Source organism: Arachis ipaensis, chromosome B4 (genome assembly GCF_059453495.1).
Source record: "Arachis ipaensis isolate K30076 ecotype BB chromosome B4, ASM5945349v1, whole genome shotgun sequence".
Taxonomy (NCBI): Eukaryota; Viridiplantae; Streptophyta; class Magnoliopsida; order Fabales; family Fabaceae; genus Arachis; species Arachis ipaensis.
This window is the reverse complement of record NC_142439.1, coordinates 127439578-127456211: the sequence shown is the minus strand read 5'-3', so window position 1 is coordinate 127456211 and position 16634 is coordinate 127439578. Positions and strand designations below refer to the sequence as shown.

The 16634-nt window shown below is 38.3% G+C and overlaps 1 protein-coding gene across 1 annotated transcript; it reads right to left on the bottom strand.

Moving 5' to 3' along the window:
* Positions 1–352: 352 nt before the first annotated feature.
* LOC107639133 (brefeldin A-inhibited guanine nucleotide-exchange protein 2) lies at positions 353–9828 on the bottom strand. The gene is made up of 11 exons (XM_088483304.1): positions 8175–9828; positions 6578–6895; positions 6060–6405; positions 5543–5965; positions 5158–5450; positions 4464–4737; positions 3751–4256; positions 2921–3242; positions 2415–2796; positions 1568–2250; positions 353–1347 (listed from the first exon to the last, which is right to left on the bottom strand). The coding sequence occupies exons 1-11, from the start codon at positions 9401–9403 to the stop codon at positions 742–744; spliced, it is 5382 nt and encodes a 1793-aa protein (XP_088339430.1). The 5' UTR covers positions 9404–9828; the 3' UTR covers positions 353–741.
* Between the last annotated feature and the right edge of the window lie 6806 nt (positions 9829–16634).

The following is a 16634-nucleotide window of genomic DNA, read 5'->3' as shown; positions in this document are numbered from 1 at the left end:
ATTTAGCTTTTGACCTTTATTTTCTGGCCATATTTGGATTCTGATTAAAACTAGACGGCCATACTGCCATAGTAATTCTTATATGTTAGCCTTATAGGCCTTCAAAAGAAAAACATTTTGTAACCTTCCATGCTGCAAAAATTTGACGTGTACTAAATGAGTCATACGATTGAAGAAATTATAATAAAATAAATGAGAAACTGATTTTTAATTAATTACCATTAATTAACTTTTTTATTGTAAACTTATATTTTTTAATTCCCATAGAATTTATGATTAAAATTTAAAATAAAAAACAATTTTATAAGATTGATTAATATTGACCGAAAAAATTAAATACCCAGTTAAACTCTTAATAAAAACAATAAAACATCAATACCATTTAAAATAGATTATAAGGTTACAAACTAAATTTTACAGGAAAAGAAGGAAAACTCATTCTTAAAAAAAATTGGGGAAATTCCGGGAAAAGTAAGCAATAAGCATACAACATTAAACCTGCTTCTGACTGGAAAAGCTAGGCCTCTAAAATACAGAACTTGCTGCCCAAGAATAAAAATACAGAACTTGGTGGAAGATATATTATCTAAACACACTCACTGCTAACTTTCATACACTATTCATACACTATAAAACTATATTTCTGTTATGTAATCCACGGAAAATAAGAGAAGAAAAATATGGACAGATTTAGACAAAAATATCCTACATCTCAATGCAGGGTAAATCTTACCCAAGCAATCAACATGACCGTAGCAAAACAGGACCAACTGATAAACTAAGCATGTCGCTGAGTGCTACCTGGACCTCAGTTGACCCATGTTCGCAACTTATCAAGCTTGAGAAAAGGGGAAAAAACTGAGCCAGATTCTTCTCAAAGCACACATCTCCCAAATTACAAATAGCCTGGATAGCAGCCACAATGAGAGGTGCGCGTGTAGCTAGTTCTCTTCGCTTACCAGAGCCTAAAGGAATTAACCAATGTTGTTGTGCACCACGAGAAGATTCAGATACTTGTCCAGAACCTGCAACTTTAATGTAGAACTCCAAGACCTCCTGACAAAGCCGGACCAAATGAGTCTCCACCTCAGCGGCCTCATTAGGCCTGTCAACAAGTAGGTTCTGTAAAAATGTGAGGCATATTTGGTAGGACTCATTCTCAAGGCGTAACAGCGGAGGGTCTTGCATTTGGGTCATTGAACCAAACTCTTGCAACTTTGAGCGCAAAATAATATTGCTGTTAATCTTGTGTGCATGTGATGCCACATCATGCAAAGCATCAAACAGGACAAGAATTGATTTTGCTGAAAGTTGAGGACGGTACATGTTGTATATCTCCATCACCGCCTGCCAAATTTCAGAAAGTAAATATTGTCAATTTTTTTTTTTTTTTTTTTTTGAGAAAGCAGAATACATTTGTTTCTACTGGCGCACATAACTTTGTTAGTGCACAATATGTACCAAAATATGTTATGATGTGGAGCATATGTGTCCTCCCTCTTGGTGCATATTCCCAAGATAACACAACTTTGTTGTGCTAAATCAGATAAAGAAAATAAGAATCTACCTGAATCAATAAAAGCTGAACAGCAGCTCGGCATTTTGCATCAGATAAATATGCATGAAGACGACGAGTTCTAAAGCTTTCTAAATTATTGGGTGAGCTAGACTCATCAGCAGGATCATTATCTTCTTCAGCTGTTGAAGCACGCTGATCATTTATAATCACGGAGTCTCCACTGTCAAGGAATGAAAAGTTAGGTAGTGTTGCATTTGCAGCCTCTTTTAGTGACAAAACCACTTCTAACCACTTCTCATCTGAAAATAGCTCTCCAGCATTACTCATCAAACGAACAAATGCAGCAATACCAATGCCAGCAAGGCTTTGATGTGGGCGCTTTATAAAGCTAACAAGGAGTATCAGCACCTTTCTTAAAAGAGGATTGACAGTGCTGTAGAAGTTGACAAAAAGATCTACCACCAATTGGAGGGCTAGTGTGCATGTTTCATAAAGCCATGCATCTTGATCAAGCTCACCATCAATCTCCAATTCATTGATCTGTGAGCTACTTCCTGCGGGATCAATAGCATGACGTACATAATCAAATATTGGGAATAGGACTGATTCAAATACTCTTTCCCATAAAGGTAATGAAAAGAGGTGGCCATGATTGCGTAAGGTTTCAAATAGGACTTGCAAGGCACTCTGCCTAATCTCGGGCCTTGGATCAAAGCTAAGCTCAGACAAACCTGCACAATAGAAGATGCGTGTCAGCATGTGTTAAGTGCACATGTGAATAGCTAAGCTTCTCACAACTTGAGATAAAATGGATAGCAGTACGAATCATTCAAATTAAGAAAGGAGCTAACTAAATTTCCTCTAAGTCATGCCTAAACAAAAGTATTATCATTACCGGCCAATAAAGGAAACCAGAAATAGAGATGATCTTCCTTGTCTGTTAAATCTCCATTTTCAAGTTTTCCCTCTTTTCCTGTTCGAGGTGATGGTGACAAAATCTTTCCAGAAGTTTCCTTGTCCTTATTCCTTGATGAAAAACCAAGGTCTCCTTCTGCTAGTTTAGTTGCACAGACTCGAAGAAAAGCAATGGCATTTAAGCTAATCTCTTTGTTAAATCTACTATTGGTGAATGCAATCAGACAATTCACACAATCTGTAAAGGTGGTGGTTTCTGTCTCGGTGATGTAGGGGAAGTAATCACGAATAATCTTCTCAATAATTTCAAAAGCCAAGAGTACAATATTTCTGTGGTCATCATATGCCGCTGTTGTGAATACCTGAAATCAAGACCACAAGCAATAAGTAGAAAGAATCTCAGCAAACAAAGTCAAAACAAAAACATTCTCTGCACAAATTGTAGTGCTCTCCACTAAAAAAAAAAAAAAAAAAATGCAACCATACCATGAACATGCTCTTCCATCCTGATTTGACATTGTTCACACGAGATAGAACCATTTGAGAGACACATCTGATGATAAGTTCTCTAATTTCAACAGCACTACTCCTTCGCATAACAATGACAAAAGGCTTCATAAATTCATTCTGAAAATTATAGTTAGCCAACTCTTCCCGCTCTAGAAATTTCATTGACAACTGACGCAAGGAATCCATTGCAAAAATTGCAATTGAAAGGTTTCCGGAACAGCCAATGGTTACAAAGAAATCTGAGAGAACATGCCAAATACTTGACCACACAAGCCTGATGCGGTTCATATTATAATGCCTGTGCACGATCAAGCCAAACAATAAATTAGACAGCAGCGAATAGAAACTAACTAATCATTAAAGAGAGAATCATAAGCCCAATGCCCTGCCCCAACTTTTTCCCCAGATCAGTTGGACCTTCCCAATTTCATCTTTGGGGACAGTTGTAATTTGCTCTCATCAATAAAATGACACTGAATTGGTTTCAAAACCAAAAAAGTAATAGATAGCATTTTTACACGCAACTCCATATGATATTTACAAGAACAGGACAGGAAACTAGATCAGATGAGCAAACTTTATAAACATTCAAATAATTTTGCATGGGACATGAAGAAGGGCAAGTGCCAAATGTAAGTGCAACCAAGGCAACAGTGTCATAAACAACAAAGGATATTGCAGTTCCCAAGAAAACCAGTGTTCCAAAGTTGCAATAACTCCAACCAAAACACCGTCAGGCAGAAGAAAAAAAAAGTTCAGGCAGCATGCAGATAGAATGCATTAAGGAGGAGGAGGGTAATACATACGCAATCTCAACTATTTTTGTAAGACTGAACACCCGTGGATCAGTGGGAGATCTCAATTCCTCCATGGAGACCTTGCATAGAGCCTTAACAAAATCTATTATGGCCTCACTGTTCAACTTCTGACTCCGAGTAAATATGCGGTTCATTTCCGAGCTTCCAACTTGTTCCAACATATTCAAATTAGAAACTAGACTGTTCACCTGTTCCGACGTGACAGCTCCAGAAGCATTACTGCCAATTCCAGAACTATCATATGAACCCCTCATTACCGTGGAAGCTGCATACTGCATTCTCCCAGGTCCCTTCTTCTTCAAGACAGGAAGAATAGTTGATTTTGCTTGCTTTGTTTTTTCAGAATCATTCTGAGGAAAAGCAAAGAATGTCGCATCTGGAGGAGCGCCCTCTCCAAGAAGATGTAGATGCTCAAATCGGGAAACACAGGTCAAAATATGCTCCCATGCTTCTTGTAAGTAATTCCCATCCTCGTCAGCAATAGTAACTATGACCTATCAACAATTCATATGAAAAGTCTAAAGTCAAATCCAGAAGAACTTAAGGTTGGCAGGACTCAATCATAAAGAAGTCACGGAAACAATTTATACACTTAGCATTTTAGAAAGTATCAAAATCAAAACAAACAATTGCTACTCAACAAAGATTCCATCTTATTACTGTGTTCATGAGCCAGCAAGAATAGAATTTTTATTGCCAACCTTGATTGCGTCTACATTTTTCTGCTTAATATCAGCAGGAGAATGCAGGGAAGTAAACTTTGCCAATGAGGTTACAAAAGCATCTCTATGAGTCTTCATGGACATTACAGAAGTAACATGAATAGCATAGCGGAAGCCTTCAAGACAGAGAGATATTACAACTTCATCATCACTTTGATCAAGAGGAACACTGAAGGCAGCTAACATCGGAGCCCAGCAGGCTTCAATCATGAATCTAAGAATTACGACATCCGTGGCAGCATAATAGACTGACCTACAAATTGAAAGCAAAAAATTCATCAAATTGAAGAAGTATAAGAACCTATGTATCAAACATTATGAAAGGAACAACAATAAAACAAATACATTTCAATAAGAAGTAAAAATCAACTTTAAGATCCAAACAAGTGAGACAGTTGGCATAGAATTTACGGAAAAAAATAAAGCAAGAAATACAATGAACAAGGACACAGTCCACACTTCAAAATAAAATGGATCATGCAAAGCAACAGATAAATATTTCTAGAAGTGATAAGCTTTTAAACACGTTAAGGTGTATGAATAGTGGCAACACAAGATTCTCAGGTGAGCCAAACATTGAATGAGGTCAAATGGAGTGCAAGATCTGAGAAATGAGCTTGGACAGGAAATAAATGCTTTCAACAGGATGGGAAAAATATGCTAGGGAACATACTCTGTCTTGCGAGCTTTTTCTTTGAATTGTTCTTGCATACGTCGGATTAAATCATCACTAGTCCCCATAGTACTGTCTTCCCCACGCTTACGGATCACAATGTTCAAAATACTATCCAAACCCAACAGTCTATTAGGATTCACAGCTTGTCTTTGTTGGGTTTCCAAATCAACATCTTTCATTTTGATCTCATTTTTAGATATTCTCTCGTACAAGGACCTCAAGTATTCCTCTGGCACATCTTTTCCATCATCTATTCCACGATTGTTTTTAATGAAATCATCAGCAGACATCTGCGTCGTTCAAAAACCATGTAGAAAATAACCGATTGCATCTATCATAATTAATTAACTGTGCATATATTTATCGAATTAACTGAGCGTACCTTGTTCTTCACCATTGGATTGTGAGCATCAGTATTGAGCATGATCACAGAATAAGCAAGGACATAAGCTGTATCAGCACTGGAAAAAACTTTTGGATTACATTTGCAATAACGTTCGGCAAACTTCTCCATGATTCGATCAATTTTTTGGGCCTCACCAGGCAGTCTAAATCCCTGAAGGAGAACCCTGATTGCCTCATCAAATTGCATCCCTTGAAAGTCAAAAGAATCCACATAGGCATGCATTACTTTCAAGGACATTTCATCCCTTTCTCCCAGATAATCACCAATCAGAGTCTTGTTCAACCCAGAAGCATCTTTAAGAAAAGCAGCTATATCTTCCGGAGAGTTACCCACTTTGTTGGCATTAATGAGGTATTCAATTCCTTTCTTAGGCTTCCTATTAAACAATGATATACCTTCCTGCCATAAGCTGGACATTAGCTTCATAGACAATGTACAGCTAAAAGCAATAACCGACATCTGCTTGCTACTCCAAACTTTATGCATTGCTTACCTGGAGTTCCAATTTATATGCCCGGCGTTGCTCAATGGTGGAAACATCAGATGCATCATTGGAGATCTCAGAATGAGTTTCTGATCCTTCAGCTGACTCTTCTCCATTCCCATTTACCATAGGATGACCTCCAGCCTCATGCCCATTATCAACTGCTTCCACTTTCTTTGATGAAAGAGGTTCTGGAATGCGCAACTGTTTGTTCATCCAATCTCCCATAGATTTTAATACAGCAACCAAGCATTTCAATGCTTCAAGCTTTAATGTTTCCTCTTGAGGTGGCAAAACCGTGGTGGTTACACCAGGAGGGATTCCTTGGGCAGTTTTAAGAAGTCCATTGACCATCCTAGAAAGAGCATAGTGATTATATTATGTATCTTAAAAAACAAACAAGAAACACTGAAACTAGCATGAATAGTGTATGAAATTAATTCAAGAAATCAGGAATTATCTGGAGACCACATTTTAGTATATCATATTATTCATAAAGTGAACAAGTAAAATCAAGCATTTCACACCTCTCAAATATGTTTGACGAATTGACATCGCAGTCATAGTTGATAAAAATGTCCACCAATATCTGTGAATCATCACAAAGCTTCTCCAGAAAACGGAGGACTATCATTTTTTGCTGAAAATTAGGTTGAGCAACATTTTCTAGAACTCTGAGGACAATCATAGGGAAAAAAACACCAATTTCTGCCTTCAATCCAGCTCTAAATCTAGCAACCAGACTGATGAATATGGAGCATGATAGTTGAAAAACAATCATAAGATTTGATGCACTGTTCTTCAACAATGATAAGCATAAGTACTGCTTAATGGCATCCAAAAACCTGCTTTACCAAAGTCAATGCAACCATTAGAAATCTTCACTATCATCCAAGAGAGTTATATGATAATACAGAATAGTAATATACAGGCCTCCTCCATACACAACCAAAATGCCTTGTTAGAATCGATATGTGATTAATGTATGGTGCCATGTGATTTAAATGGTATGAAAATAATAGGAATATTGTATTGGAATAATAGAAGTCATCGCAATGTAATAACAGGAGTCATAGGAATTAGTTTAAGTCTTCATTATCATTATTGAAAATGTAATCTATGTATGTGTTTGGAAAATTGAGATCAAAATCATCCAGGAATTGGTTATAAGTATAACCACTTGTTTCTACAATTGATTGTATGAAAATAATTTTAAGTTTGGAAGCATGATCTTAAAGTGGATTTATGTTTGGATATATTGACTTAAAAGTAATTTTAAAGTAATATGCTATTGCTCTGCTTCAAACAAAAAACTCAGTAACAAATTGCTTATAAATTATAAGTTATTTTATGTTTTCTTATAATCCATTTGCAAGTTTTTAACCCCAAAAATAACAACCTAAACAATTTTTTAAAGAAACAACTTCATCTTATAATCTCATTACCCAAACAAGCACTATTTTTATTTCCTATTTCACTATATTAGTGCTGATTTTTACCTATATCTTCAAGAAACTTAACCTAAAGCCCAAGCATCTCTTCGATACATTGTTCTTATATTCCTTTCCTTGTTTTCATATTTCCTACAAATTAAACAGTAAGAGATCCTACCATTATTTGTACAACAGATTCTCCCGAGTTTTTTTTCTGGTAAAATCCTTAAAATATACTTCTTAACTGAATTCCCAAGACCTATAGGATTTTATACTTCAAAATTCAGAATATCCTCAGGGCTTGTGAAGCCTAAATTATCAATCACGATCAAGAACTTCTTTGATCTAACGATATGGCATTCACATACTTCTCTCTAATTTGTATAAAATATAGCAGCACTACTCCCCAAATGTAAATAATCCAACTTCACCTAGTAAAATACAGCTTGGTTACCACAACTTCTTGCTAGTAAAAAATCCAAATGGATATAATATGCACCCAAATGACATTGAGCTATTTACTTTATTAATATCCATAAAATGCAGCCATGTTTACCACCTCCCGGTACTATGTTTAACACAGAACTACACCTTCTGGTTTTCGTATGTCAATCACTAATTCACTACAATTAAACTAATAAACATCTTCACTAACTGAAAAGAAGACCAACATCTAAAAAAGTGATTGTACCTGTCGCTAGTCCTGAAGACAGCTCCAGCATTCTCCAGCAAGATCTTCAACAGCTCTAGGGCCACAATCTTCCCCTTCATCAGCTGCGGATCTGCGGACGCCTCCTTAGGGGGTGTCTTCATAGATAACTTACAAAGTGCCCTGAACACCAAAAATGCATCCCTCCTCAGCTTATTCCCAATCTGGATCTCCATATCATCATCCCTCTCCACCACCTCGCCATCCACAAGCTCCCCTTTCCTCCCTTCCAATGCAGTCTTGTACATACTGATCTCCCAATACTTCGCATCCAGCATGTCCTTGTCACTGGAATCCAACAAATCCGCCGGATTCGTGGTCTCCACAGTGGCAGTGGTAGTGGTCTCAAATGCACCATCGTGGCCTCCCAATGCGGAAACCCTGCTACTCGGCGTAGCAGGGTTCAAAACCCCATCAATGTCCTGCATAACCTTCGTTATAAAACCCTGCACAGACTGTGTAATCGAGTTATCTGCATCAGATTTCTCCACAGGCGCCATCAGTTCAGCCACAACAATCGGCTGAACCGGAACTGTGGAGGAATCCGCCTCCATTCTCCTAAAAACAATCACAAGCATCTGAATCAACGAAGCCTTCGCCGTTGTTTGATTCACCACATTCTTGCTACCAAGGTATATATCATAACAAGTTCTCACAATCAAAAGCAAGCAATCACCGTGGATTCTCAGTGAAATTGAGGTTACTGCAGATAAAAGAGACTTCAGAACCAGCAATTCGACGGCATCATCGCCGAGATCGTGGCACTTGCAGACGGATTCGATAAGATTCGCGAGAAGCTTCGCCTCAGGGCAGCCACCGGCGGGGTCAGCCTCGCCGCGGAGGTAACCATGGGCGATGAGCTTCTGAAGAGCATCAACGGCTGGCTCAGCTATCTTCAGGACGCCGGAGTTGGCGGCGTTGATGAGAGGCCGGAGGATTGATTCGGACTCCGCGAGGGAGTACTCGATGGCGCCGCCGCCGTTGAGCGGACCGGGGACTGAGGCTTCGGGATCGGCGGCGCCGTCTTCGGACCCCGGCGACTGAGGATTGCTCTGCTGCTGCTGTGATTGCGGTGAGGTTAGGGTTTCGATGACGGACTTGCACTCGTGAGCGAGCTTGGCGTGCTTCCGCCACGATGCGTTCTTGATGATCTTCTCAAGCGCCGGGATGATGACCTGGACCAGCCGGGAATCGGCTTCCGAAGAAGCCATTCCCGAGTTTTGGTGAGAACGAACGAGTTCGCGACTCGGCGGCGAGTTGGTTCGGCGGCGACTCGGGAAGGTGTACGGTTCCTTAGGATCTTTCTCCCATGAGCTGAGGAATTGCGGTAGTTGAGCTCGCAAGGTGGTTCGTCAATGGCGGCGAGTTGACTCAGTGAGTGGGGAGACAAAACGGAGGGAGCGAGTCACTGAGTTCAGTTACGGGATCTGATCTGAGGAAGTAACTAAGAACTAAGAAGGGTTAGACACAGAGATGAGAGTATTCGATTTGAGTTGATGACGGAAGATATTGGAGTTTGACATGAATTGACTGAAATATCCTTTCCGTCGCTCTGCAAATGATGCCTTAGCAAAGGAATATTGGACGCATTGTTGGGGGTAATTGTGTGTTTTTCCAGTTAGATTTGACTCTATGCAATGCAGATCTATCTAGGAATATAAAATGTCATTCTAAATAAAAATTAGTTTTAGGTGATTTTCTCTAATTAAAATAGGGACATTATTTGTTTGAGTTAAATGTAGCAGAATTACTATAGAACAAAACAAATAAAGAAAATGTGTAAACTGTTGTTTTGAGATTAGGAAGTTTTCTTTGACTTCAGTTTGTCAATTTATCATAATCTAATATCTAATAATATTTAAAAAATAGTAATATTATTCTTATTTTATAATAATATTTTTTTATATGGTTTTTTATTATAAAACAATGAGTAGTATTACTAAAATAAGAATGACATTACTATTTTTCTAATATTTAAACATTTAAAGAGATGAAGTGGAAGTATAATAACAAAATGAAATTAATTGAGAGAGATCAAACATGCAGGTCATGTGAAAAATCCATAAAAATAGGTCCATTCACATGTATGTTTATAATATGTATGATGATTATTAGTTTTTCTTTCTTGTCGCATATTTGTCTTATGGTAAATTTTTGTACATTTTAGAAGTTAAAGTCATATTATGGTAATGAAAGAAAAAATTTAGAGTGAAATTCCAATCTTTTGTATGACATGCTTTTGTCCTAATTAACTAAAATAATTTGTTTTAAGACACTTTCATCCATTAAAAATAAGTGTGTTTCTGGTGGTATTTATTTATTAATGGTTAAACTGGTCAAATATATTGGACTAAATTTATAGTAACACTTGTCAAATTTAAATGTAGTTGATGAAGTGTTTGACCAATCTACATACAGTAATTCTATTAATAATACGGGATAAAAAATTTTCACTTGAAGGAGGACTTCAAAATTTTTCGCTTGAAGGAGGACTTTAAAATTTTTCGCCGCCTTGTGAATCTTAAGTTGGTATCGTTTGACTCCGACTAAGTTTATAGGTCGCAATTGGTGTGTTGTTCTGGAAGGGTATAATGTATTGAATCAAGTATTTAGCAACAAATGACAGCAGCATTTAATGAAACAGTAGCAGAGAAATTCAGTATTAACGTAACCACAAGTAAGGTATGAAGCAATTATATAGAGAAGCAAGAAAATATAGTCAACTTGAGAAATAAAAAAAAAAGTATAGGTATGAGAATGTAGAGAACATACAGCAGAAATTCTCTACATCAAGGACCTGGGAAAGAGAGAAGAGGAGAAGTCAAAACAATTCCAAAAGAAGGAATAAGAGACACTTTTAGAAAGGGGAGAAAGACGATACTACTTTCAGCTACCAAAAAAGCCTCCTATTTTTTGCTCTCATTATGTTGCTCGTTCTGTAATTTTGAATTTGCACATTGTCTAACATTTGTCCTTCTTGCATAACCAACTACTCATCATCATTAATGGTGCGTACCTCATTCATTTTAGAGTTTGTTACAATATTTTTCCCTTATTTACCCTTTTACTCGTAACATTACCCCTTTCTTTAACATCAACCTCTTCCTCAAGGGTGAAATGAGGATAATTCTTCATAAACTCTGAGATATTCTCCCATGTAGAGGCTGCCCCTGAGCCTTGGCCCCATTTGATCAGAACCTAGTGCATCTCTTTGCCATTTTGTAGCATTGTTCTATTGTCCACAACCTCGGATGGGGATAAGACTGGACGCAATACTAAGGTTTATAGGGGCATGTGTAAATATTGATGGTACTCTTCTCCTCGAAACTTCTTGAGCACGAAAACATGGAAAACATCATGGATATAAGCTTCAGGTGGCAACTCCAACTTATAGGCAACCGCACTGAGCTTCTTACTAACACGAAAAGGACCAAAGAATCGCATACCAAACTTTTTATTCTTCCACAATGCAACAGAATTTTGGCGATAAGGCTGCAATTTCACTAAGACCAAGTAACCTTCCTCAAATTCTATGTGTGTCCTAGAGCGATCAGCATAACTTTTCATAAACTGATGTGAATGGTGTAAGTTAAGCTTTAATTGAGCCAAAATCTTGTCCCTCTCACCCAACAACTCCTACAATGATGGCTCATCTTGAAGGGAGAACTCATATCGAATCAACGAAGGAGGATTACGACCGTATAAGATTTTGTAAGAGAATATTTTAATGCTGCTGTAAAATGATGTGTTGTACCAGAAATAGGCCCAAGACAACATGTACAGCCATTTCTTGGGATTCTCAAAGCAAAAGCAACGGAGGTACATTTCCAAGGTCTTGTTCAGCACCTCCATCTAGCCATCTGTTTCGGGATGATATGCGGAGCTCATGGCTAAGTTGGTGCCCTTAATCTGAATAATTGTTGCAAAAAATTTTGCTGATAAAGATTTTATCTCTATCCAAAACGATCAATTTTGGAAAACCATGCATTTTGACAATGTTCTTGATGAATGCCGGGGCAACACTCTTACTATCAAAGTCTCTCTGCAAAGCAATAAAATGAGTGAACTTCGTCAAACAATCAATCACAACCACGATGACCGAGTAACCTTGAGCAGGTGGCAAGTAAGTGATAAAATCCATGCAAATGTCTTCCCAAACTTGTAAAGGAATGGGTAAAGGATGCATCAAACTAGCTGGTAATTATATCTCAATCTTGACCTTTTGACATATGGGACAGCAAAGCACATAGTCACGGATCACCCTTTGCATATTAGGCCAATAGAATTGGGAACAAATGCGCTCCATTGTCTTAGCAATGCCGAATGTCCCCCCACCGGACTATCATGAAATTCCTTCAAGATTAACTGGACTAAACTGCTATTAAGGGGTACCACAACTTTGTTTTTCCATAGAAGTATCGCATTTTTGCAGCTATAATTGTTGTCAACTTGGGAATAAGTAGAACATTGAGCCACAATCTCTCTCAATTTCTCATCTTTCTCAACATTATCACGTAATGCTTACATCAAATCCAAAGTGGAAGTAGACCATGCAACAAAAAAACGATGTCAGAGAGCATCCGCAGCCATATTTTTACCACCTGATTTATAGTGAATTTTGAAATCATACCCAAGTAGTTTGTGCAACAATTTTTGTTGCTCCAGTGTATGAAGATTCTATCTCATCAATGCTTTTAAGCACTAGTGGTCTGTCCGAATAATTAACTTCTTCCCACATAAATAATGACAAAACTTAGCAATTGCTTCGGTGATAGCATAAAAGTCTCTAATATACGCAGATTGCCTCTGCAATGAAGGTGAAATTTTTTTTTTAAAAATAAGCAATAGGATGTTTGTTTTGAATCAATACAGCCCATACACCTGCTCCCGAATCATCAGTTTCAAGTTCAAATGGTTGATCAAAATTTGGTAGAGCCAACACCGGTTGAGAAATAATTCCATCCTTTAATTGTTTGAATGCAATTTCAGCTTTGTGATCCCAATGAAAGGCATCCTTTTTCAACAAGCCAGTAAGAGGTGCCGCCGCAGAGGCATACCCTTTGATAAAGCGTCTATAGTAGCCAGCTAAGCCCAAAAAACCTCAGTTGTTTAACAGTTTGAGGCTGTGGCCAATCGTCAATAGCTTGTACTCTTGCGCCAATTTCTACAATACAAGTTCAAGGTGCTGCAAGTGCAATTCCCAGGAAGAGCTATAGACAAGTATATCATCAAAGAAAATGAGCACGAATTTCCATAAAAATGAGCAGAACACATCATTCATAAGGCTTTGAAAGGTGGCTGGCATGTTGGTGAGGCGGAAGGGCATGACAAGCCATTCATAATGGCCTTGATGTGTTCAAAAAGCTGTTTTATGTCTGTCCTCAGGTTTAACCAAGATTTGGTGGTAATTCGACCTCAAATCCAACTTGGAAAAAATATTAGCTCCATACAATTCATCTAACAATTCATCGACTATGGGAATAAAAAAACTGTCTTTCATAGTAATATTATTAAGAGCTCTATAATCAGTGCAAAATTGCCAAGTACCATCTTTCTTTCTAACAAGTACTGGTGAAGAAAATCGACTCTTACTTGGTTGGATGATCCCGTCATCTAACATTTGTTGTACCATGATTTCGATTTTCTCCTTCTGACTATGGGGGTAGTGATATGGTCGAGTCTTAACCAAAAGCGCACCCTGTATTAGAGAAATGCTATGATCATGCTCACGAGGTGGTGGTAAGTCTGTGGGTGGTTCAAAAAATCCAGCATAATTGTGAAGAAGCAGGGCAAGTTCATTGTCTATGTCCTCGGATAATGGAAATGGATTAGCACTGTGGACATCAATTCATGCACTTCTAATGTAAAAGATTCAGCCACAACATTAGTGTGCACTAGGCGCCGGATGTGATGAAACTGGGTAGGGGAAGGAGTAGAAGGTTTTTCGCCATGGATTGTCACAAATTGTCCTCCATGCAAGTAACAAAGGAATGAGGAATCATAATCCAAGATGTGAGCTTTCCAAGTCTTAAGCCATGTAGTGCCAATCACCAATTCACCTCCAGCAACATGAAGAACATAAACTTCTGGGATCCTAATTTTGCACCCTTGCACGAATATTTCTAGAGAAGGTATGCAACCTTCCACCTCAATCACGTCGAAATCGCCCATGATCACCTTAAAACCTAGGGCAGGGACCACAGGGAGATTTAAGAATTTAGTAGTTCTTAGTTGTATGAAGTTATCAAAGCTTTCACTAGCGATCAAAGTATGAACCTCGAAACTATTGAAGAAAGTTTTCATACAGATCACAGCGAGACCTGACGTATCGTGCATTGCATTGTAAGACAGATGGTGTTCCACCACTTCATGTTCAAGTTGCTGCAACACTTTCGCTTCCTTCGCGTCGTCCATGGGAGGCCCTTCACCTCTACCCTCGTCCTCACCTTCAAGTTGAAGGAGCATAAAATGGAGATTAGGAAACTTGTGACTGGGTGTGAATTTATCGTCGCACCAAAAATATAATCCCTTCTTTCGCCGGTTCTGAATATCAGCCAGAGGTAACTTCTTGATGGGGTTCCGATTTGTATTAATGAGTTGTCTCTATCTAGACATGGGGAGTAAGGGAAGAAGTGGGTTACGAGAGGAAGGCGGAGTTGAGGGTTGGAGGGAGAAGTGGCGAATTGAGAGCAACAAGAACTAGGAACCATTGTGGATTTCTGGCTTGCTACAAACGTATCTTCGTAAAGCTTAGCCAAACTCACAGCCTGCATGAGTGAAGGAGGGCATTGAGCTTTGACTTCCCGCTTGATATCAGCCTTCAACAATAAAACAATCACAGAGGGCATCGGCTGGTTCAATATTCGTCTGATTTACCAGTGCCACAAACTCTTAGTTGTATTCAGTAACGGTGTCCTGCTGTTGAAGCTTAAACAAAAGCTCTCGTGGGGACTCAAACATGGACTATCCAAATTCGATCTCGATGGCACGCTTTAACTGTGTCCACAAGCAAAATTGAGTTGTGCGCTGGGACATTTGAAACCACAGAATCGCCATTCGAGTCATGTGCATAGCAGCCAAACCAATATGTTCTTCCTCTGAATGCAGAAAAAATCAAAGTACTGATTAACAGAAAATATCCACCCTAAAGCATCAGTTCCATCAAATTTTGAAAGCTCAAAGTTCACCCTTCGAGGTTGAGGACCAGTATGCCATGGAGAATCCAGACGCGAGTTCCCACCATGGAGTGGCTCATGGGAAGCGGAGTGGCTGAATGTACGTTCACTGGCCAATTGAGAGATTGAAGCTTAGATCGTGTCAATTTTCATATATGTATCCTCTTTCATGCGAGCACACTCAGCCCTATTTTCCTCCATCATCGACTCCATCAATTGAAATAAACGCTTCACATTCGCTTCCAATCCCTTCATTCTTGTGTTGTTAGCCACTGCCATGGACAATGAAAGCACTAATAGAAGGGTGTAATATATTGAATCAAGTATTTAACAACAAATTACAGCAACAGTCAATGAAACAGTAGCAGAAATTCAGTATTAACGTAACCACAAGTAAGGTATGAAGCAATTACATGGAGAAGCAAGGAAATATAGTCAAGTTGAGAAATAAGAAAAAAGTATAAGTATGAGGATGTAGAGAACATGCAGTAGAAAATCTCTACGTCAAGGACCTGGAAAAGAGAGAAAAAGAGAAGTCAAAACAATTCCAAGAGAAGGAATAAGAGACAATTATAAAAAAGGGGGGAGAACAATACGACATTCAGTTACTACAAAAAACTCCTCAGCCTCCTATATGTAGCTCTCATTCTGTTGCTCCTTCTTTGATTCTAAATTTGCACATTGTTTGACGTTTGTCCTTCTTGCATAACCAACTCGTCATCATCATTAGTGGTGCACACCTCATTTATTTTGGAGTTTGTTACAATATTTTTTCCCTTATTTTCCCTTTTACTCATAACACGTTCCCCACCAAGAGTCAACAGTGTAATTGTTCTCTCGCCACACGTTATTCCATTCGGTCAACCTTTAATTTCTCTTGTCTTGAAGTTTATGCATTTCATATTCATAGTGGTTTAAGTTTGAATGTTACGATGTTCTTGGTTCGAGACAATGTTAGTGTATATCGATTTAGGAATCAAAATGACCATATTGCCAATACAGTAAAAAAGAACAAGTTACTCCACTTATTTTCGCCTTAATCTTCGGGAACGGAAATGGATCCTCTCCAGTTTTTTCAGTACTTATGGAAATGTAGTGTGATCTCTCATCGTTAACTTTATAAGTGGGGCCAAAATTAAATATGAGAGAGAGTGTAATAAAGGGTGAGAGATCACAATTGATACCATCCAGTTTTTTTCACTGGAGAGGATCTACCCCCTCGGATCTTTTTCAGTGGGATAAAAATTGGATAAGATCTAGTGTTAAA

Excerpts from the sequence above, each read along its gene's own strand:
- LOC107639133 (XM_088483304.1), bottom strand. The coding sequence starts at position 9,403 with ATGGCTTCTTCGGAAGCCGATTCCCGGCTGGTCCAGGTCATCATCCCG. Across the intron at positions 4,738-5,157 it reads GAAAAAGCTCGCAAGACAGA|GTCAGTCTATTATGCTGCCA; the intron begins GTATGTTCCCTA and ends TTCAATTTGTAG. Across the intron at positions 2,251-2,414 it reads CTGGTTTCCTTTATTGGCCG|GTTTGTCTGAGCTTAGCTTT; the intron begins GTAATGATAATA and ends TCTATTGTGCAG.